The sequence below is a fragment of the Siniperca chuatsi genome, linkage group LG1, assembly GCF_020085105.1.
Source record: "Siniperca chuatsi isolate FFG_IHB_CAS linkage group LG1, ASM2008510v1, whole genome shotgun sequence".
Lineage (NCBI taxonomy): Eukaryota > Metazoa > Chordata > Actinopteri > Centrarchiformes > Sinipercidae > Siniperca > Siniperca chuatsi.
Window position 1 is genome coordinate 29,243,621 of NC_058042.1, and position 19,344 is coordinate 29,262,964.

At 41.2% G+C, this 19,344-nt stretch overlaps 1 protein-coding gene across 8 annotated transcripts in view; it reads left to right on the plus strand.

Annotated features, from left to right (window-relative positions):
• Window positions 1-15,392: 15,392 nt before the first annotated feature.
• Window positions 15,393-19,344, plus strand: part of kif13ba (kinesin family member 13Ba) — a 44,690-nt gene continuing 40,738 nt past the window's right edge. For 6 of the 8 annotated variants that reach the window (XM_044203651.1, XM_044203679.1, XM_044203701.1 and 3 more), the window contains exons 1-2: window positions 16,116-16,275; window positions 16,494-16,829. In XM_044203651.1, coding sequence (XP_044059586.1) covers window positions 16,760-16,829 — 70 coding nt within the window. In that variant the 5' untranslated portion in view covers window positions 16,116-16,275; window positions 16,494-16,759. Of the gene's footprint in view, window positions 15,544-16,104; window positions 16,276-16,493; window positions 16,830-19,344 lie in introns of those variants that run through there. The other 2 variants (XM_044203660.1, XM_044203670.1) reach the window with 2 other exon arrangements.

The window sequence follows — 19,344 nt, forward strand, 5'->3', positions numbered from 1 at the left end:
TGTGCATACTGTAAATGCATGCACATAGCCAAACACACACACACACACACACACGTTATACCAGACATTTTAACCTTTATAATTTTGTCAGTGTATGTACAGTGGTGTGAAAAAGTGTTTGCCCCCTTCCTGATTTCTTATTTTTTTGCATGTTTGTCACACTACATTTAAATATTAGTCAAATATAACACAAGTAAACACAAAATGCAGTTTTTAAATTAAGGTTGTTATTATTATAACAATTATAATAGGACCTGACAGACAAAGTGAAGAAGACCAAAAGATCTTCAAAAGCTAGACACCATGCCGAGATCCAAAGAAATTCAGGAACAAATGAGAAAGAAAGTAAATGAGATCTATCAGACTGGAAAAGGTTATAAAGCCATTTCTAAAGCTTCGGGACTCCAGCGAACCACAGTGAGAGCCATTATCCACAAATGGCGAAAACATGGAACAATGGTGAACCTCCCTAGGAGTGGCCGGCCGACCAAAATTACCCCAAGAGCGCAGCGACGACTCATCCAAGAGGTCACAAAAGACCCCACAACAACATCCAAAGAACTGCAGGCCTCACTTGCCTCAGTTAAGGTCAGTGTTCATGACTCCACCATAAGAAAGAGACTGGGCAAAAATGGCAGAGTTCCAGAGTAAAATATGGTGGTGGTGGTGTGATGGTCTGGGGCTGTTTTGCTGCTTCAGGACCTGGAAGATTTGCTGTGATAAATGGAACTATGAATTCTGCTGTCTACCAAAAACTCCTGAAGAAGAATGTCCGGCCATCTGTTTGAGACCTCAAGCTGAAGCGAACTTGGGTTCTACAGCAGGACAATGATCCAAAACACACCAGCAAGTCCACCTCTGAATGGCTGAAGAAGAACACAATGAAGACCTTGGAGTGGCCTAGTCAAAGTCCTGACCTGAATCCTATTGAGATGCTGTGGTATGACCTTAAATAGGCAGTTCATGCTCAAAAACCCTCCAATGTGGCTGAATTACAACAATTCTGCAAAGATGAGTGGGCCAAAATTCCTCCACAGTGCTGTAAAAGACTCATTGCAAGTTATCGCAAACGCTTGATTGCAGGTGTTGCTGCTAAGGGTGGCCCAACCAGTTATTAGGTTTAGGGGCAATTACTATTTCACACAGGGCCATGTAGGTTTGGATTTTGTTTTCCCTTAATAATATCAACCTTCATTTTAAAACTGCATTTTGTGTTTACTTGTGTTATCTCTGACTAATATTTAAATTTGTTTGATGATCTGAAACATTTAAGTGTGACAAACATGCAAAAAAATAAGAAATCAGGAAGGGGGCAAACACTTTTGCACACCACTGTAAAGTCTATCACTGCAATCATCAAAACTCACAGAAAGCCTCTTCTTCAAGTACACTGTGTGGTCAGAATTAAGTGTATGCGTAAATGTGTGCTGCCCTTGGTAAGTAAGTTCTCTCTACACAAGACAGATATCATGAGTGTCTCCCGGGCTGCACAGGGAAAACCCTTGGGCCCGTTTTTACCCACAAACCAGTTTGCTTTGTCAGTGGTCACCGGTGCGGCTGCTGATTAGATTGGTCTGTCTAAGTAATGAGCTCATGGCCATAAAGCTGCTAAAGTCATTAACCTTATAGAGCCTGCTGTAATGGACGCCCATATTCTGGCATGGACCTCCGCCACCAAAGCCATAAAGAGCAATCTCCACTGTCTCCTGACCAGGGCTCTGCTTTTAGCCTCATACCTCCACCTCCCCCCTGCACACACCCAACACTAACTGCAGCCCTAACCCCCACCATGCCCTGCACAGAGGCAATAGGCAATAAAGACAATTATATTAAGCAACCATTTGAGATCCCATTAGGGTTTGGTTGGCTGGAGCTTCAGGTTTGAGAGATGTGGGAGGTTTGATGCATTGCTTTGCCTCTTGTAATGGACAGGATGACATCACATCACTCAGGTCGTGACTATGTCCTTAGGTGGACTGCTCTCAGATCATGTTCAGATGTTAAACGTCACTGAATGATGTTGTCCTCCAGCTTGGGTAAGACAGCCAAAACTGGTCTGTGTCTAACAAGTTTAGAGTTCTGTTTGACATGAAGTATTTAACTGGCTGGTAAAATACTAGAGGACATTTTTAAGTTTTGGGATGAACAAGTTTGTCAGATTGGCAATATTAGTTTCCCAAAAGTACAGTAAGTCTCACACGGCCTTGTTTTTAACCTTGATTGAGTGAGGATAGACAGGGAGAAGGTATAACCTGGGGGCTAAAAAGTACAAACAGTTTTCAGTAGCAGACATCATTATCAAAAAAGCACTGAAACTGTGTGTTTGTGTGTGTACAGTACGCTGGAGGTATGCTGGAGGGTAGCACCACTCAATTATGTCTTCATCCTGCCTGTATTTCCCCAGGCCTTTTGGGAATTCAACAGCAGGGCTCCAATCACCAGCTGGCTCCTGTAACCTGTTGCAACTGATGGCTGTCTGCTGCAGACAGACCAGGAAACAAGAAAAGCTGTTTAATGTCCTCAGTATGTGGAACATTTAATATATCACATTATCACTACCTGCACAGGGAGGAAGAATGTGTAGTGCCCTCCTGATCCTCAGTAACAACTGTCAGAATGCCCTTGAGCAAGGCACCCAAGCTCCAATTGCTGGAGAATAATGGAAAACACCAAAAACACTCTGTGGAACATTAATGTAAAAAATAAAAATAAAAATATGCCATTGGCCTATAATGTAAAGCAGTTGATCAAAATTATGCATCAATAAGAATAATTATTATTAACTCACTGTGATATAAAGTTTGATATTGCATACAAACACACAAAAAGCGTGCGCGTACAACTGGAAATCATAGACTACAGCTGTGACCAATCAGGTTGCTCAAATGAAACTACCTGTTGTGTATGCCGGGATGTAGACCAGCTTAGATAATGTTGAGAATCCCCAACACCCATCTTTTAGCTCATCACACACAACGCGGATATATACATACACACACCTCGCCACATCTCCTGCTTTGGTCTGATTAGTGGCCGGAACAATTACTGTAATCGTGTCATCTCAACGAAGCAGCAGATAAGGAGTCAGACCTCCCCCTCCACCCCTCCTGCCCTTATCACTCCATCCCCACACAAACACACACATACACACACACCAGGTCCAAAGACATACAGAACAGGAGAAAGCTCCATTTCCTACAGATGTCCACCATTACTTTCACCCAAAATTGAATGCAAAATATAACATGCGAACTAGAAATAGTAATAGAAATTGACAAAACCCTGTAAAAGCATAACATTTACAGTGTAATTTCATTGAATGGAATCAATCAAATACAGTACGTATCGGTTCCTAAATGGTACTTAAATGTAGGTGCAGAAGTAGGTGGAAGAAAACAAGACTTTGTTTTCCATTATGGTACCCCATAGGTACCCAGTATTTACAAAAATACTTTGAGTGTTATTTTTCCTTTCCTCTAAAATGCGCAGTTGTTACTCCCTTGTTCCCCATAGTCTTGTTTTCTTCCACTCTACCTACATTACATCTCATGTGGATAGACAGGGAGAAGGTATAACCTGGGGGCTTGATGCATTGCGGCATGGTGGAAACAAGTTTCAATACTAATACTACACTTGCTGCCAAATTGGCCAATTACAAATCAGAGCAGAAAGAAAGACAAAAGTGTCATCTCCTGTGTGGGAGATGAATGGAACACTGTAGAGACATGTTGAATAAGTGTAAAGTTGCTGGGTCCATTATGTCTGGCTGAACTACATCTAGCAGTGGCTCACTGTGTACAAGATGCTGTTGCCAAACAGAAACACAAGGCAGAATGTAGCTTCTCTTTTTTTTTTTTTGCATTCAACATTAGCACATTTAAAGGTGCTTTTGATAACATTGATAACATCCTGCTACTAGATGACACACTCCCCCTCCCCCCTTCCATTCCATTCCAGTGATTGCCAGTTCGTTGCACAACCTGCATATTTCATGGTCGAGTGGAGTGAGACTTTGACTGTCATATCAAGTGATTAATCTTTCGTGATAGAGTAATTAATTAATTTAGCAAAATATAGCTATAGATTTAGGTTACTTTGTGCGGTGGTGTTTCATGTAACATTATCTATGGTAATCAGAGGATATGGCTAGCTAGCTTTAGGTAACCTCTGAGTGGCCCAGCATACATAAATCTGATGTATGACAAAATAAGTAAACTACATATATAGTGTATGGAAGTAGCTAACGAGTGAGCCATCTTGCCTCCTTCTCATCTGTTGAGAGTTCCACATGCGCAATACCGATCGGGCAGGATGTTTATGGATGTAGCGACCCCACCAATCATATCTTTCACAAATCAACATTTTCTCATGTGAGTTCCGACCACGCTTAGTAGCTTTTCAAAACATTTGGCTATTGACAGTCGCAAGTAGGGAAGTGCTCTACTGAAAAGATGTCTCCTTCAACCCTGAAACATAAATTTGACAATGAAAACCATTAGTTTAACCCTTCCTGGACTGGCAAGTACTATCGCCAAATGGCTGCTATTTTTTATTACAGTGATTTGCATTTGTTTAAAATTTGTCATTACCAAAAAAAAAAAAAAAAAAAGGTTTTAAATAGGCTGCTGAAAATGTCTGGCCCATCTGCATTTCCTGGTTTTAAAATCTGGCCCAATTGAATTTGTAATTGAATAGCCCTGTTGCAGAGTGTGCCGTTTTTGGATGTAAACAGGACCCTGGAGCTTCCTTCCACTATCTACTAACTTTACATAACAACAATATCAACACACTGTAACTTTGTAGCAGACATTATTATATGTTTCACAACAAGTAACGCTGTGTCAGCCACTGCCAGTTACAAGCTAACAAACAATATAAACAAATAAAACATGCTAACTACACTTACCATCCTGATACGTCTGCTAGTTGCCCATTTTGGTGCACAATAGACTCCTCATCTGGGTCTGACTGAGGCTCAAACACCTATGGCTGAATCTCTCCGATGTTTCCTCTAACTCTAGCCATCGTGACACGCACAGCTCTCTCACCATGGATGTATGTCTCTCATCCACATCCGTGCTCTCACTGGGACCAGTCAACCTAACACGCAGCGGTGGTGGGGCATTCAGAGATCCAGAATTTCTCAGTGAGGGAGAAAGAGTAGATGTGCTTCCAGCCCCTTTTCAAAGTTTAAAAAAAACAAAACTTTTTATGTGGGATAACCATAAACAAAATATTAAAGGTTCTATTGTTAACATTGATAACATCCAGCCACTAGATGACGCACTCCCCCCTTCCATTCCATTCCAGTGGTTGCCAGTTCGTTGCACAACCTGCACATTTCATGGTCGAGTGGAGTGAGACTTAGACTCAGTCATATCAAGTGATGAATCTGTCATGATAGAGTAATGAATTCATTTTGCAACATATAGCTATACATTAGCTATAGATTTAGGTTACCTTGTGCCCTATATTGCAACACTTAGTGTAAAATGACATTTCAATCATCCTTATACTATAAGGCATTAGGAAAATATTTACATTTTAATCCAATCAAAAAGTACAGTACAGTACATTGTAGGGATGCTATTAAAACCCACAGCACTCGACATTAGACAGACAGCTACAGTAAACGTTTACGATAGCTAGCGTTAGTGTTAGCGTAGTGTTGACCTAACATTAGTCGAAGTGTTTTCTTGCTGAAAACAAATCTCATAGTGGATTACAAAAAACATCTGAGCACCACACAGCAACAATGACTACAGGAAGAAAAGACGACCGTATGATCATGTCAGTATTATCTGATTTTTATATTGACGTGAGCACTGTAGCTGTTGAGCTCAACACTGCTGGCTACATGGCTAGCTAGCCACAAGTACTTCAGCAAAGTGTCTCATAATAGGGCGAACGTTAGACTGCTATATGAGATGACACCCTCAATAAAAGTCACATTTTGGGTCTAAAAAGTATACTGTAATGAGCAGATTTACAGTAGTTCTGATCTTTAATTTACTTTCGACATGTTAGCATGCTGACGTCTTGTTTTTAAAACTTAAGATCTTATTTTTATAATTATTTCTTTTGCTAATAATAAAATTGTACCCACCAGGTTAATTGTTAAGATTTAGGACTGCAGCGACTGCTAAAAAGAAGTGAGAGGGTACGAATCAGTCAGAAAGTCAGACAGGTTTTAAACAAACCCCCGAGTTAGCCACACTTATTTGGAAGAGAAAACAAACCTGTACGATAAAATACCTAAATCATCCTCTGTAAACATTGACCAAATATAGTTGCCATGGTTTCATGCACACACAGCTTTCTTGTGCAATTAGGGATTATTACGTATTTATAGATTCAACATTTAAGTCCAAAATGGTTTCGATAATCTGGCTATGTTGTTGGCTTGTTTACAACCTGTCTGATGATCTGACCGCATCATGTCAAACTTATTGTTGTTATTGCAATGTTGTTGAGTTCCCAGATCTCACCAATTAGTGAATAAAATGTTGTCATAACCAATAATTCTGCTAGCTAAAACTACTAAAACTAAAAACTGCTTTTTCTGCTCAAAATGAGCTTGTATGTGTCTCTTGGATTTGAAAGTTTGGATTAGCCTAACAGTGATAAAACAGGCAAGACTATTACATATGTTACCTACGACACTCCTCTACAGAAACACACACACCAGATAGCCTCTCGTAGTAGAGCTGCAAGCTCAGCTACAACACTGTTGGATTCTTTAATATGCTGGGAGAGAGGCTTCTGGTCAAATTTGAGGGTGTAGTTACCCTTTCCATGTGTTCCCGTCCTAGGTGCTTCTCCCTGTTGACCTCTGACCTCTCATTTGGGATGTATTCACTGTATGTATCTGTGTGAGGGAGATAACAAGAGGCTAATTCCTCATTACCCTGAGTGGAAGATGCTGATTGAAATTGAATAATGTAAACAGTAGGAGTGTTCTTAATATTCTTCAAAGCCGCTGCCCTTTGCATAGGAAAACCCCTTGGGAGCCTTAATCACTCTCAGCCCTCCAGGTTTCCTTTGGATGTGGGGTGTAAACATTTACTTTAAATCAACCAGCTTGAAAGAAAGTAAACAGACCTGTGGGGCATAACTTGTTTTGTTTTTTTCCCAGTCACTTACAAAGTGTCACGGTGACAGCTGTGACATCCTTCTCTCCTCCGTACTTTGCCCCCCACTTCTTCTGTTTAAACATGCTATTTCCAGTTCTCCTACGTATAAGAGGAGTGGTGAGTTTCAGTAATTGTCATGTGAGGGGCCACGTGCAGAGCGAGGGGTAGGGGAGCAGAGGATTGAAAATGAAATGCACTTGCCCTTAAACAGGCCTGTTAATTGAGAAACATAAATGATAAAAACTAGCAGATGGGATACTTTCATAAACAAGTCTTTAAACATTCATTTTACTTACACTTATTTATTACTTGATTTTCTATTGGACATTGTGCACAGGAAATTTTGAATTTGAATTTACACTGCATTCTGTGTAACATTTGCCCCTTGGCTGTGTATCTTTGTTCACTCACTCCCTCAGTCAGTCTCACTTAAATGGACATTTGACTTTTCAAGTACTGAAACATCAGATGGCGATGAGGATTGCCATCAGCTGTCCACTAATTGCCCTCAGCAAGTTTCCCACTCTGCCAGTCACCTGATCCCACCTCCTGCCTGTTCACCTGTTCCCCATCAGCCATTCTGTGCCCCATTTCAGGGGCTGGATGGTGGTAACTTTGCATATCTAGAACAGATATATCATAATGAAGAGACAAGGCCTGTGCCATTAGATGGTTGGAGATGGAGATGGTTGTGGATTTCAGAAAGAGCCCAGCCCCACCCGCCCCCATCACCTTGTGTGACTCCCCTGTCGACACTGTGGAGCCCTTCCACTTCTTTGGCACCATCATATCCCAGGACCCCAAGAGGGAGAACATCAGCTCCCTCACCAAAAAAGCCTAGCAGAGGATGTACTTCCTGCTGAAGGAATTCAACCTGCCGAAGTCAATGATGGTGCACTTCTACACTGCCATCACTGAGTCCATCCACACCTCCTCCATCACCATCTGGCATGCTGCTGCCACGGTCAAGGACAAGGGCAGACTGCAGCGTATCATTTGCTCCACAGAGATGGTGATTGGCTGCAATCTACCTTCCCTCCAGGACCTGTACGCCTCCAGGACCCTGAGGCGAGCAGGAAAGATTGTGGCTGACCCCTCCCACCCTGGACACAAACTGTTTCAGACACTCCCCACAAGAACAGTTTCTTTCCGTCTGCAGCTGGCCTCATCAACAAGGAGACACTGACTCTCATACCTGCCCAAAGCAAAATCCTACTTGGCAATAAAGCTGATTCTGATTACAAAGGCTCCTCCAAATGTGGTTGTAAATGCTGCCTTCTTTAGCCAGAATTTGGAGGACGAACACTGTACCCTTTGAAGGCCACAGTATCCCAGAATCCACTGCAAACTAGTCCATATCTTAAGGAGTATTCAAGCGATCCTCGTCAACATGTTAGGTCAGGAAATATCTCGTGACCATGTTGTATTACCAATTTTTTACGTTTAGGTAGTTATCAGTAACTAGTAAATATATCACATGAATTGGACCAATGAAAATTGCAGGGTGTAAATAATTTAAACTAGAATTCAACTCCACTTTTTGTTCTCATTAGTAGCCTAAACATGTTGTTAATCACAGGGTGTTAGAGATAAACTGATGGTACTTACATTGATACAGCACTAGGTGTGCTATACGTCAGTTGTCCTTTATAAATCCTTTAGCGCTTTAGAAGTGGCCACTCGTAGGTGGATTTTGTTACCTTTAGACAGAACCAGAACATTATATCTCATATGTCAGTCTACACTCTGTTTATAATCATAAGACATGATGGTTGTCAGACATATTCTTTAAATTATATGAGTGTGTACAGTATGTTCAATGATCTCATTGAGATTACATTTACATCCTAAGGTGCTTTATCTTTTTAAACTGTCTTATGCAAACCCTTTGGACAGAGAATACATTGACATTTTACACAGTAAAATAAGATTAGTCTTAAGACTGTATATTTTATTTTCAAATATACATTTACTTTTCTACATCTTTCATTTCATACATTTCAATGTTTTGAGGAAATGCTATAGCTGACCATAAAAGCAATGCACTTTTCATATAGCACAAAAAAAAAGACAGCCGAAAATCCTTCAGACGTAAGCAATGACAGCAGATGTTGGTGTGTATGTGGTTTGTGGGGGGAAAAAAATCTCTCTCTCATCTCTGTCTGCGTTTTTCTCCCCTCTGCCTACGCTCTCTACTAGACACTGTGGCGACAAGAGTTGAGTACGCGCCGTCCTTCTGATCACCATTACAGACACCTGGAGAAAAGCAAAAGTTTAAGTGAGCCTGAGTGATGTTACGGGTAAACTTAAAGAGTGTAAGTTCTGGCCTCCAGTCCCTTATCATTAGGCAAACCAGCACTATTAACAAAGATAATCAGATTTTTTGCTCTTACTTTGATGTGACTTCTGATTAAATATACTTTAAATTGATGCCATAAAGAATTACAGTATGCAAAGGTTAAACAAGTTGTACTCTACTCTGAGTGTTTTTGCCACATTCCACTTCAATGCTGCTACATCTTGCAGCAGAGTGCCCTCTGCTGCTTGTTCAAGAGCGCACAAACAAGAAACCCCTACTTGCACTTCCTCTGACCCCTTTGTTGAGATATGATTGTGAAGCGCTCTCTAAAATAGAAAACAACATATTTTTCAAAGGAGCAGATTGGTTTAAACTTATTTTCACCTGGATTTTACTCTATTTCTACACATCAAATAATTACTGTTTCCTGCTCCTAGAAAGCTTTTTAACTGCAATTTACAGTAAACATAATATTTCTTGTCGTCACATTTGGCTTCCAATAAGAGAACCTGAAAAGAAGAGCGAAGAGACCAATTCCTCTTTGTGGTCTATGGAAGCTGATTGAAATTTTCCTTACATACATTTGGGTGAAATCCTGTTTGGCGGACACTGATTGTCCATTCTTCCTGACAAAATGGAAGATTGACACTCTCAAACATATGAAGAAATAGGTGTCTTTCATTCTGCATGTGTATTTGTAATCATACTAATAAAGTTCATAGTTCAACGTCTATAATCTTTATTATAAATTACTTTTTTTGTTACGATTCAGGGCTTCTCAAGAGGGCTGCGATCCACCGAGTGTATTTAACAATCCATTTAAAGTCCTAACTATAGCTGATGGATTCCGCCAAACTTAATATAACCACCTGCATGTGGTTTCACATCCAGACACTTGCTCACACTGTGGGAGCAGATCAGTTGGTGCAGGTGGGGGTTAAGTGACATTTCACTGTTTCAACCTTTGACCCCCAGCCCCATATTTAAATGTTTGGGCACTCATGCCTTTACTTTCTCAGACACAGCACAAAAATTATATGACAATATTATAAATAGAACAACAGTTATTGTATGTATAGTATAGTATTAAGTGTATAGTCAGGGGCCCACTCAAGTTCATTTAAACCCTTACTGGCAGACAGTTTACTACTTTGCCTGCAGTTCCACCAGTGTTCAGCAGGTGTCAGAAACCTTCCAGTCTTAATGGGCTCACAGCACAGTCCAAATCCAAATTGACAACAATCCTTTGTTTCATTGAAGGATGTGTCTCTACTTTCGGCAAACGCTTTTCAAAATAATAGCTTCTAAAACTACATAAATAAATAAATACAGCTGCTTTTGTATTTTTGTGTATTTTCATTATTAGAGTCATGGCAACAAATGTTTTGTTAAACATTAGTAAATGTTTAATGAATGTTATTTGCTGCAAATTTATATTAGGAGCCAAGATTTAAAGAAATTGTATAAATAAATAAAGGAGCTTGTCAATCATGAAGCAATAAATACTAATAAATGTTTATCTATTTATCTGTAAACAATACAGATGATGAATTGCTCATCTTGATGAATCCTTGGGAGTTTTGCATGTGGTGCAAATGATCATATTTAACTAATGTCATTACTAATATGTATGAATATATTGTGGTGTAAGTGGTTATGTGAATGTGACGTGGGACTGGCCAGGAGACTTGGCTGTACAGTACAGGATGTGACACGTTGCTGTTATAAAGATATGTTTGTAAAGATATGTAGTTGTAATCATTTCCCACATAGCCAGAAACGCTAACACGACATATATCATCACCAAAGTACAGAATATAAGCACAGATAATAATTACGTATTCAGTGATTCTATTAATAATAATTACGTATTCAGTGATTCTATTAATCATGAACTCGTTGTTTACGTATACTAAACATTAAATGGATATTGGTGTATGTTCAGGAGCGGAGCTACCAGGGTGGCATAGGGTGCCACCCCTAAATAATGCCTTGCCACCCCAGATTTAGACAAGATTTGGACAAGTTTGCAGCACATGGGAATGTGTAGTAAATTATGCTCAAGACACTGGTGCAGCCATAAAAAAGGTTTCTTGGGTTACCTTACCAACCCTGACAGGACAGAAGGGAGGAAGACATATGGTGGCAACAACAGCAGCATGGAGTTTAGTGAGGAAGATGAGAGGAGGGAGAGTGAGTGGGAAGAGGTGGTGAGAGGAAATAGAGCCAGAAAGACAAGTAGCCTGAGAGAAAGAAAAAGGACAGAGATAGCTCAGGTGGAACAGAGAGTGAGGGGAGAGAGGCTGAGGAGAAGGACCCGAAGGCAGGATTGCTAAATGTAGTGGTGAGATTTAAGGGGGAAAGGGGGGTGTAAAGAAAGTTCATCCACTGAAGCTAACAAAAATCATTAGAGGACAAGTTGGAGAAGTGAAGTGTGCGAGAGTTTTGGGAGATGGAAAGTTGCTTATAGGGTGCAACACTGAAGTGCAGATGGAGAAGGCAAAGAAAATGAGTAGTGATGGAGAAGTCAGAGTATCCAAAGTAGTAAGACTGAGGGAGCAGAGGGTCGGTGGGTGCTGGATTACCTCTTACAGTTAGTATGAAGGAACCTGAGGGTGCAGAATAGTTTAGTCAAAAGTGCAAAAAGAATGACAATGGGAGCTGAGTTTGAAACAAAGGTTCTCCCAAAGGAGTTATACGTTGGATTCATGAAATACAGAGTTAGGGAGTTCATACCAAAGCCAGTGAGATGTTTTAACTGCCAGGAATTTTGGCATGCGGCTAAAATGGGCAAAAGAAAAGAAAACGAAAGAGAAGATGTGCTAGATGTCCTGGAACATGAATATGGGAAGTGTGGAGAGGAACTGAGACCAGAGTGTTGTAACTGTGGAGGGAATCACAGTGTAGCGTATTGGAGCTGTGAAGTGTTGAGAAGAGAAGTGGAGAGGAGGAAAGGGTCTCTTATGCAGAGGCAGTTAAGATGGCTGGGCAGGAAAAACTGTGTAATAAAAGGGCAAATGACAGTGAATATAAAGCAAGATGATAAAAGGAAGATCTGGGCAGAGAAGAAGAGGCTGGTGATCTATGTAGTGATAAATGCAACAGCTGAGGTAAAACTGAAAGGATTCAAATAATTGTCAAAGCAGCAGTGCATCATCGTGATGTGATGGGTTTGAAATGGGAAGAAGTGAGAGACAATCTCAGTTCACAGGCAAGTCAAGAGTCACCATGTGTTGGTTGATAATAATAACAATGTTAATACTCCAGTGGAATGTGAGGAGTTTGATAGCCTACGGATTTTAAGCAATTTCTTGGCAGTAGGAGGGAGAAACCAGACATTTTGCGTGTTCAGGAATCACGGCTGAAACCCAATTTCGATTTTGGTGTGTATGGATATATAGCAGTTAGGCGCGATAGGAAAGATGGGGGAGGAGGGGGGCTGTGTTACATTTATTAAACAAGGGACCCCTTATAGAGTACTGGGTATCAAGAAAGAACTGGAGTATGTGGTGGTGGAAGCATGGGTGGGAAGGAAGGAATTAGTAGTCGTGAATTATTATAACCCTTGCAAGAGAATAGAGCTGAACAAAGTTGAGGAAATAGAAGGGCAAAGTAGAGCAAGCATTGTGTGGTGTGGGGACTTCACTGCACATAAGACATTGTGTGGGAGTGAGAAAACTGATGTTAATGGCCAGGCAATAGAAGACTTGTTAGATGAGATGAATTTAGTCTGCTTAAATGATGGAAGTAAAACAAGAATAGATGTTTACACAGGAAAGGAGTCAACACTGGATCTTATCATTGGTTTCAAATAATATTGCTCCCATATGCAACTGGAACGTGTACCAAGAGGGAACCATAGGTAGTGACCCTTATCCAGTCTTATGCATGATAAACATTAATGCATCAGTGACTGAAGTGAACAAGGGTGGAAAATTAGTGTTTAGAAAAGCTAACTGGGAGAAGTTTAAGGAAGCGAGTGATGGCTATCTGGATCAGATTAATGGTAATATGTCCATACAAACTCTGGATAAGGAAATAAGAAAAGGTGCATGCTGCCTGTTGCTGTAGCTCTGTCTCGTCACATTAAAGAGTTTTCCCCTCGGGGATCAATAAAGTATTTCTGATTCTGGGATGATAACTGTAAAGATAAGCTTTGAGAAACAAAAATAAGGAATTTAACTATTGAAAAGAACCCCTCATTTTCAACATATGATAAAGTACAAAAAAGCATTTGTAAGGAGGAAATATGACAGGCAAAAAGGACGTACTGGAGAAAGTTTTGTGACTCGATTGGGAACACAACCCCAGTAGGAGAGGTGTGGGGGATGATCAAAAAGATGGGAGGGGACAGAAGGGAGTGGATTTATCCAGTGCTGGTATGAAATAGCAATAACTAGCCTAATAAAGAAAAAAAAATGAGACACTTTTGTTAAGGTACACAGTTCTAATAATTTGTCTGAGGAAGGAAGAAGGGAAAAAACAAAATCTGAAAACATGGAGGCCTTAAGGAAAAAAGGCAGATACTGAAGATGAGCAGAGTGTTCCTGTCAGCAGGCAGACACAGAACACGGAGGCAAGTGCAGTGACGAGGGAGTTTATTGCAACACAAGACAGACGTATGGGTAAAGCAAGTACAGAGGATACGATGTGCTGGAGCTAGGAAGGTCTATGAGTCTTATCTGGTTAGGAGTAGTTCTTTCAGTACACTTGGAGACAGACACACACACACACACACACACACACACACACACACACACACACACACACACACACACAGGGGAGTCCAAAGTCCACAGGGAATCTTCAAACGACAATGCGGTCGGGTTGAATCTCATAGTAGGTTTGAGACCAGACAGTGAGTGAACCGGGGGAGTGTGGTTTTATAGTGTGAAGTGGTGATTGGTGGTAGGTGTGTGAGATCAGTATTCAGGTGCGTGAGATCTGTTGACTGCGGTGGGTGGAGCTGGTGGTATCTGTGTTGGCTCCCTGACAGTTCCTTATGCTTTAGGAGAATTAAAAAGGGCGCTGGCTAAAGCTGGCATGACTGCACCGGGGAAGGATGAAATATGCTATGTGGTGATAAAACACTTAAGTGCAGAAGGACTGAACAAATTAATTATTATTAACATTGTATAATAAAGTGTGGGAGGAAGGTAGGATACCTGTGAGTTGGAAGGAGGCGGTCATTGATCCTAAGGAAGCCAGGGAAAGATGCAAGCAAACCAACAAACTATAGACCAATTGCCTTAACATTGCACATATGTATATATATATTATGTGTATATATTACACATAACTGATGGAACGAATGGTAAATGAAAGACTGATGTACTTTTTAGAGAAACAGGATATAAGTGCAGGATGTCAAAGTGGATTTAGGGAAAGGAAGGGACACTTTGAATCCAGTAATATGTCTAGAAGATGAAGTAAGGAAAGCGCAAATGAATAAAGAAACAGAAGCTTCAGTTTATGTTGACTTGGAAAAAGTGGATGATGTGCTATGGAAGGAGAGAGTGGACAAATTAGCCTAACAAGCTGTTAAAAAAAGAAAACATAGACACTACAATTAAACTTTCAAAATCAGAGGGAAAGGGTATTGCAGGGAAGAAAATCAACAAAGAGTGGCAGCAGCTCTGGGATCAGGAGATAAGAGGAAGACATATAGATGCAATACAAAATAGTGTGGGTACTGACAGAAACAGGGGAGGAAATAGAAAAGAGGAGGTAGTAATGGCCAGACTAAGAATAGGACACAGTAAGGGACTCTCCACGTTATAGGGAAGCCTCCAACTGTGAACATTGTCAGGTACCAGAAGCATGTACTTGTTAACTGCAGGAAATATACCTCAGAAAGAAAGGACATGATCAGGGCGAACAGGAGGTTTAAAGGTCATACTTGACTGTGGTGGAAGTGGACAAGGCAGGAAATGTCTAGTCAGCTTTGTTAAGAGGACGGGACTGGACACTGTAGGAGTTAGCTAACTCCAGGGGATGGCAGTAATGCAACACCAAGCATGCAAGCTACCGTCAAACCTCAAAGAAGAAGAAGTGTAAAGTTTATGGTGTTTAATTCGACGGTGGACAGCGCAAGTGTCTCGAACACATCTGGTAATAACCACATTTTCCCCCATATTTTATCCAAAAGAAGGGTAGCGTAAGTTGTTATTTAATCAATTTATCCCGGGTAGCGTGTAAAACAATAAGTGGACTTATGACTAACCCTTGACACTCGCTAACTTGACGTTAACGGTCCCCGACTGGGCTGATGTTCCCCCAGGTTGCAGCAACCGCAGAGAGTGAGGACTAAGTTAGCTAAAGTTAAAAACCAATAGAGTGACGTGTGTTAAACATATTAAACAGATAATTTAAACAAAAGTAAATTATAAATTCAATGTAATTTCAATGTAGTTTTAAAAGAAAATGTAACTAACATAAGTTAACTGTGAGGTGTGTGTGACCAGAAACGGACGTCTTCTTTGGTGGTTTGGCTAACGTTAGGGGCACGGAACAATAAAAGCGACAAGACTGAATGTATTTATGTTTCAGCTATAAAGTTACACAACACAATGAAGCGTCGTCTCATCTTAAACGTTATCCAGCCAAGTATCTTCTAGTTCGACTTCTGAGTTTTACAGACGAGAGCTTAACCGACGCGCTTTTAATTTGAAGGGGTAAGCGGAAGGGCGGATGCTGCTAGCTGCTTGTAGCTCGATACAGAGGGAGGGAGGACATAGTGGACTCCGTTGGGAAGCTGTAGATCCTCGCCAGGCGGTTCTTTGGAGATCTCTCTCGGTTGTACGGGTAGGTTAGCGGTGTCACCTCTGGGATGAATCCACCAAGGTATGTAGCTCGAAGGTTAGGTCGTGTCTGGGGATGTTATGTAGTGAAATGGTAGCAAAATGGCCAAAACTTGCTTCTTTCCTGCCGCTGCTGCCCTTCAGTTTGTCTGGCAAATTAGCTGGCTAGCCCGTTTTTTTGCCTTATAGATAGCATATGTTTGCTCAGTCACCAGCTGCTGTAATATCTTACTTAATTTACATTTCTCCTTTCCCTTCCAGCCTCCACGCCTCTGTGGATCTAAATTAGCCTGGAATATGAGCAGAAGAAGAAGATAAGCAGCAGCGGCGGCTGGCTTCCTGCGCGATTTTGCCCAGGCTTTTTGTTTTTCTGTGGACATGCCTGGTCTATGGAGCAAAGCTGAGCGAAGCTAGCTGGCCGACAGTCCGGCTAGCGCAACATTTCCAGGCTTTTGGATGACTGTTTAGCTGAAGAGCTGATTTATTTTGGATCAGCGCTATCTCCCCTCCCTGGGTAAGGAGTCAGCATGGGGGAGACCAGCCTGGACGACGCCAATGTCAAGGTGGCTGTTCGCCTACGGCCCATGAACAGGAGAGGTGAGAGGGCTTCAGTCTGCTCAGATTTGGATTGTTATTGGTACACTGACACTCAAACTAATCTTATACATCAAGACCTCATCTGTCTACATAGTCTGAGTTTCAGGTTAACACGATGGATACACTGAGGCTATATTATGCATAGAATGAATGTCAGGTTATTATTATGAATGCACTCAAATCAGATTTAACATTACTGGTCATAGACAATCTCAGGCTTGTATGATGTATAGACTACCTCAGGTTAACTGTAAACAAACTGCATTTCACAATAACAATATCCACAGGAGACTAGCTCGACTAAAGTACTCTCTATTTAATTTCCTGGGAATGGGATGCCAGGCAGAAATCAGCACCCATTAGTGAAATGAGCTCCTGCACATTAAAGAAAACTGTAGTCTGGCTGGTCTGGATGGCACATGTTTGTACAATGATGCCACAGGGCTTCTCTCGTGGCTGCCTGCTATCCAGCTGGAGTTAAAGCCCAGCTGCTGTGTGAGATCTAATGTTAGAAAGTCTAGATGCTTTGTCTCCTTCACTGGCTGATGCAGATGCAGATGCCAATAGCTTCTTGGCTTCATCTGTCACTTGCTGCAACAGTGGGGCAAGTTAGTAGTATAACAGTATAGCTATGGGTTGGTATGACTTGATGATGACGACAGCAATATGTCAGAAAAACTCTTCTCAGGGGCATCAGTTCACTTGGTTACCAAGTATCATTTACTAGAAATTAAGTTGCACAATGATAATGTATTTTCTGAACAAAGGATTTTCTCTTACTCCTGTCATTGCTGCCTCACTAACATTAGGCTAACATGCATACATCTTCAGTCCAACAATCTTCCCTGGGCTGCAACATGTTTACAAATTGTTACATCACCATCTCTAAATTTAGAGATGGGAATGGGTAACAAAGGCACAGTGTTACACAAATATGCTTGCAGATGCTCCGTTCAATTATATTGTAAATTTTCAGTTCAGGGAGGCACAGATGACATTTTCTGGTCGATTGTCAGGCCGTGTTTTTGCCATTGGAGACCATGTGTCCCATGAAAGGAGGAGGAGGGGAGCTGCTGAGGCAGAGTGGGTGACCGACAAGACCGGCAGAATGAATCACGTGTATCCCTCTCTCTCCCCCTCTCTGAGCTGGAGAAGTCGGTCACAAGACCAAGGCAGTGGATCACAACACTGTTCCCATTGGCAGGGATTTACCACAAACTCTAATATAGAGAAACTCAGCACTCAGGAGGACATTATTCAGTGATGGCTTTCTGCAAGGTTAGACATTTGTTTTGGACACACAAAAATCCCACATATTTCTGTGTTTGATCAACAACCATGAGTCAGCTGATGTTGGGTATTTTAACTATCAAGGTTGTGATTATGTAGACGGTGAGACAGGGATGGAGAGGCTACAGATTAGCTGTGGTGGAGTTCCGCTTCAAATCAGGTACATTTGGATTCATGGAGGTAGGGATTTACAGTAAATACTTTTCTCTGGCCACGTCCCATTCATTTCTAATGGGAGAGTTCTGTGTTGACAGACCACTTCCCAGTATTCCAATGTCCACTTCCTGATGTCAGTGTGAACTCTGCACGATTTATTAAGAGACATTTAGTCAATCAAGTTTTTCTCCAAATACTCTGACAGGTACAGGTGATGGCAAACTGTCTGCCGGATTTACTTTACTGAAACACCACTCCTTTTTTTTGTGTTTTTACTTTAATTACAGCGTTAATTTAACTCAAAACACTCAGAGTGTAGAACACAAAATCCTCACTCTGCTATTGTTTATTTAAAACCATTCAAGCAACAAAAAGCCACTTTCAGAAGTAGATGTGAAGGTGGTTCGAAGTCAGCCAAAGAGTCTTGTTATGTATGATATTTTCTCCTGGCTGCAGCCAAGTTTTTAAGAGAAGTAGCGTGCATTACTAGTAGCGGTATGTCCAGCTTCACTGTTGCACGATTTCAAACATGCAAGACTTATTCTGTTGACATTGTAAACAAATGGCTGCATCTGTCTTCCATTGCTCAGCAAAAAAAGGCAATCATGATTTTGGTATATGGAACAAGCAGGCAAATTGATGGCTTACTAAAGGCAGTGGGAACGGCTTTGGAACCGGCAGTGCCACGTTTCCAGTAGTGCCTTTCTGCTCCCTCTCTGAATGGACCTTCTGTCCATATGAAATCATATATGTATGATTTTATATAGCCCCCACAAATCATATCAGCTCTGAGTGAACACAGAATTCATCCATCACATGTCAGTTCAGAAGAGGTGACAATAAAAAATAAAATCTTATCAGCCCTTAGAAAAATTGCTCACCATGCTTTTCCAGCTCCACATCATTTTTATTCAGGCCTCCACACATTCACACCTTTGAGCTGCTCAGTTCAGACACAGCTCTTCCTCTGTCTCGTGCTGTCAGACGGTTGCTTCAGGACACAGTAGCAGCAGTTAAAGGAGAGCAAAGGAGTACACATTCACTTTCCTCACTCATCTTTCCCCAGCCT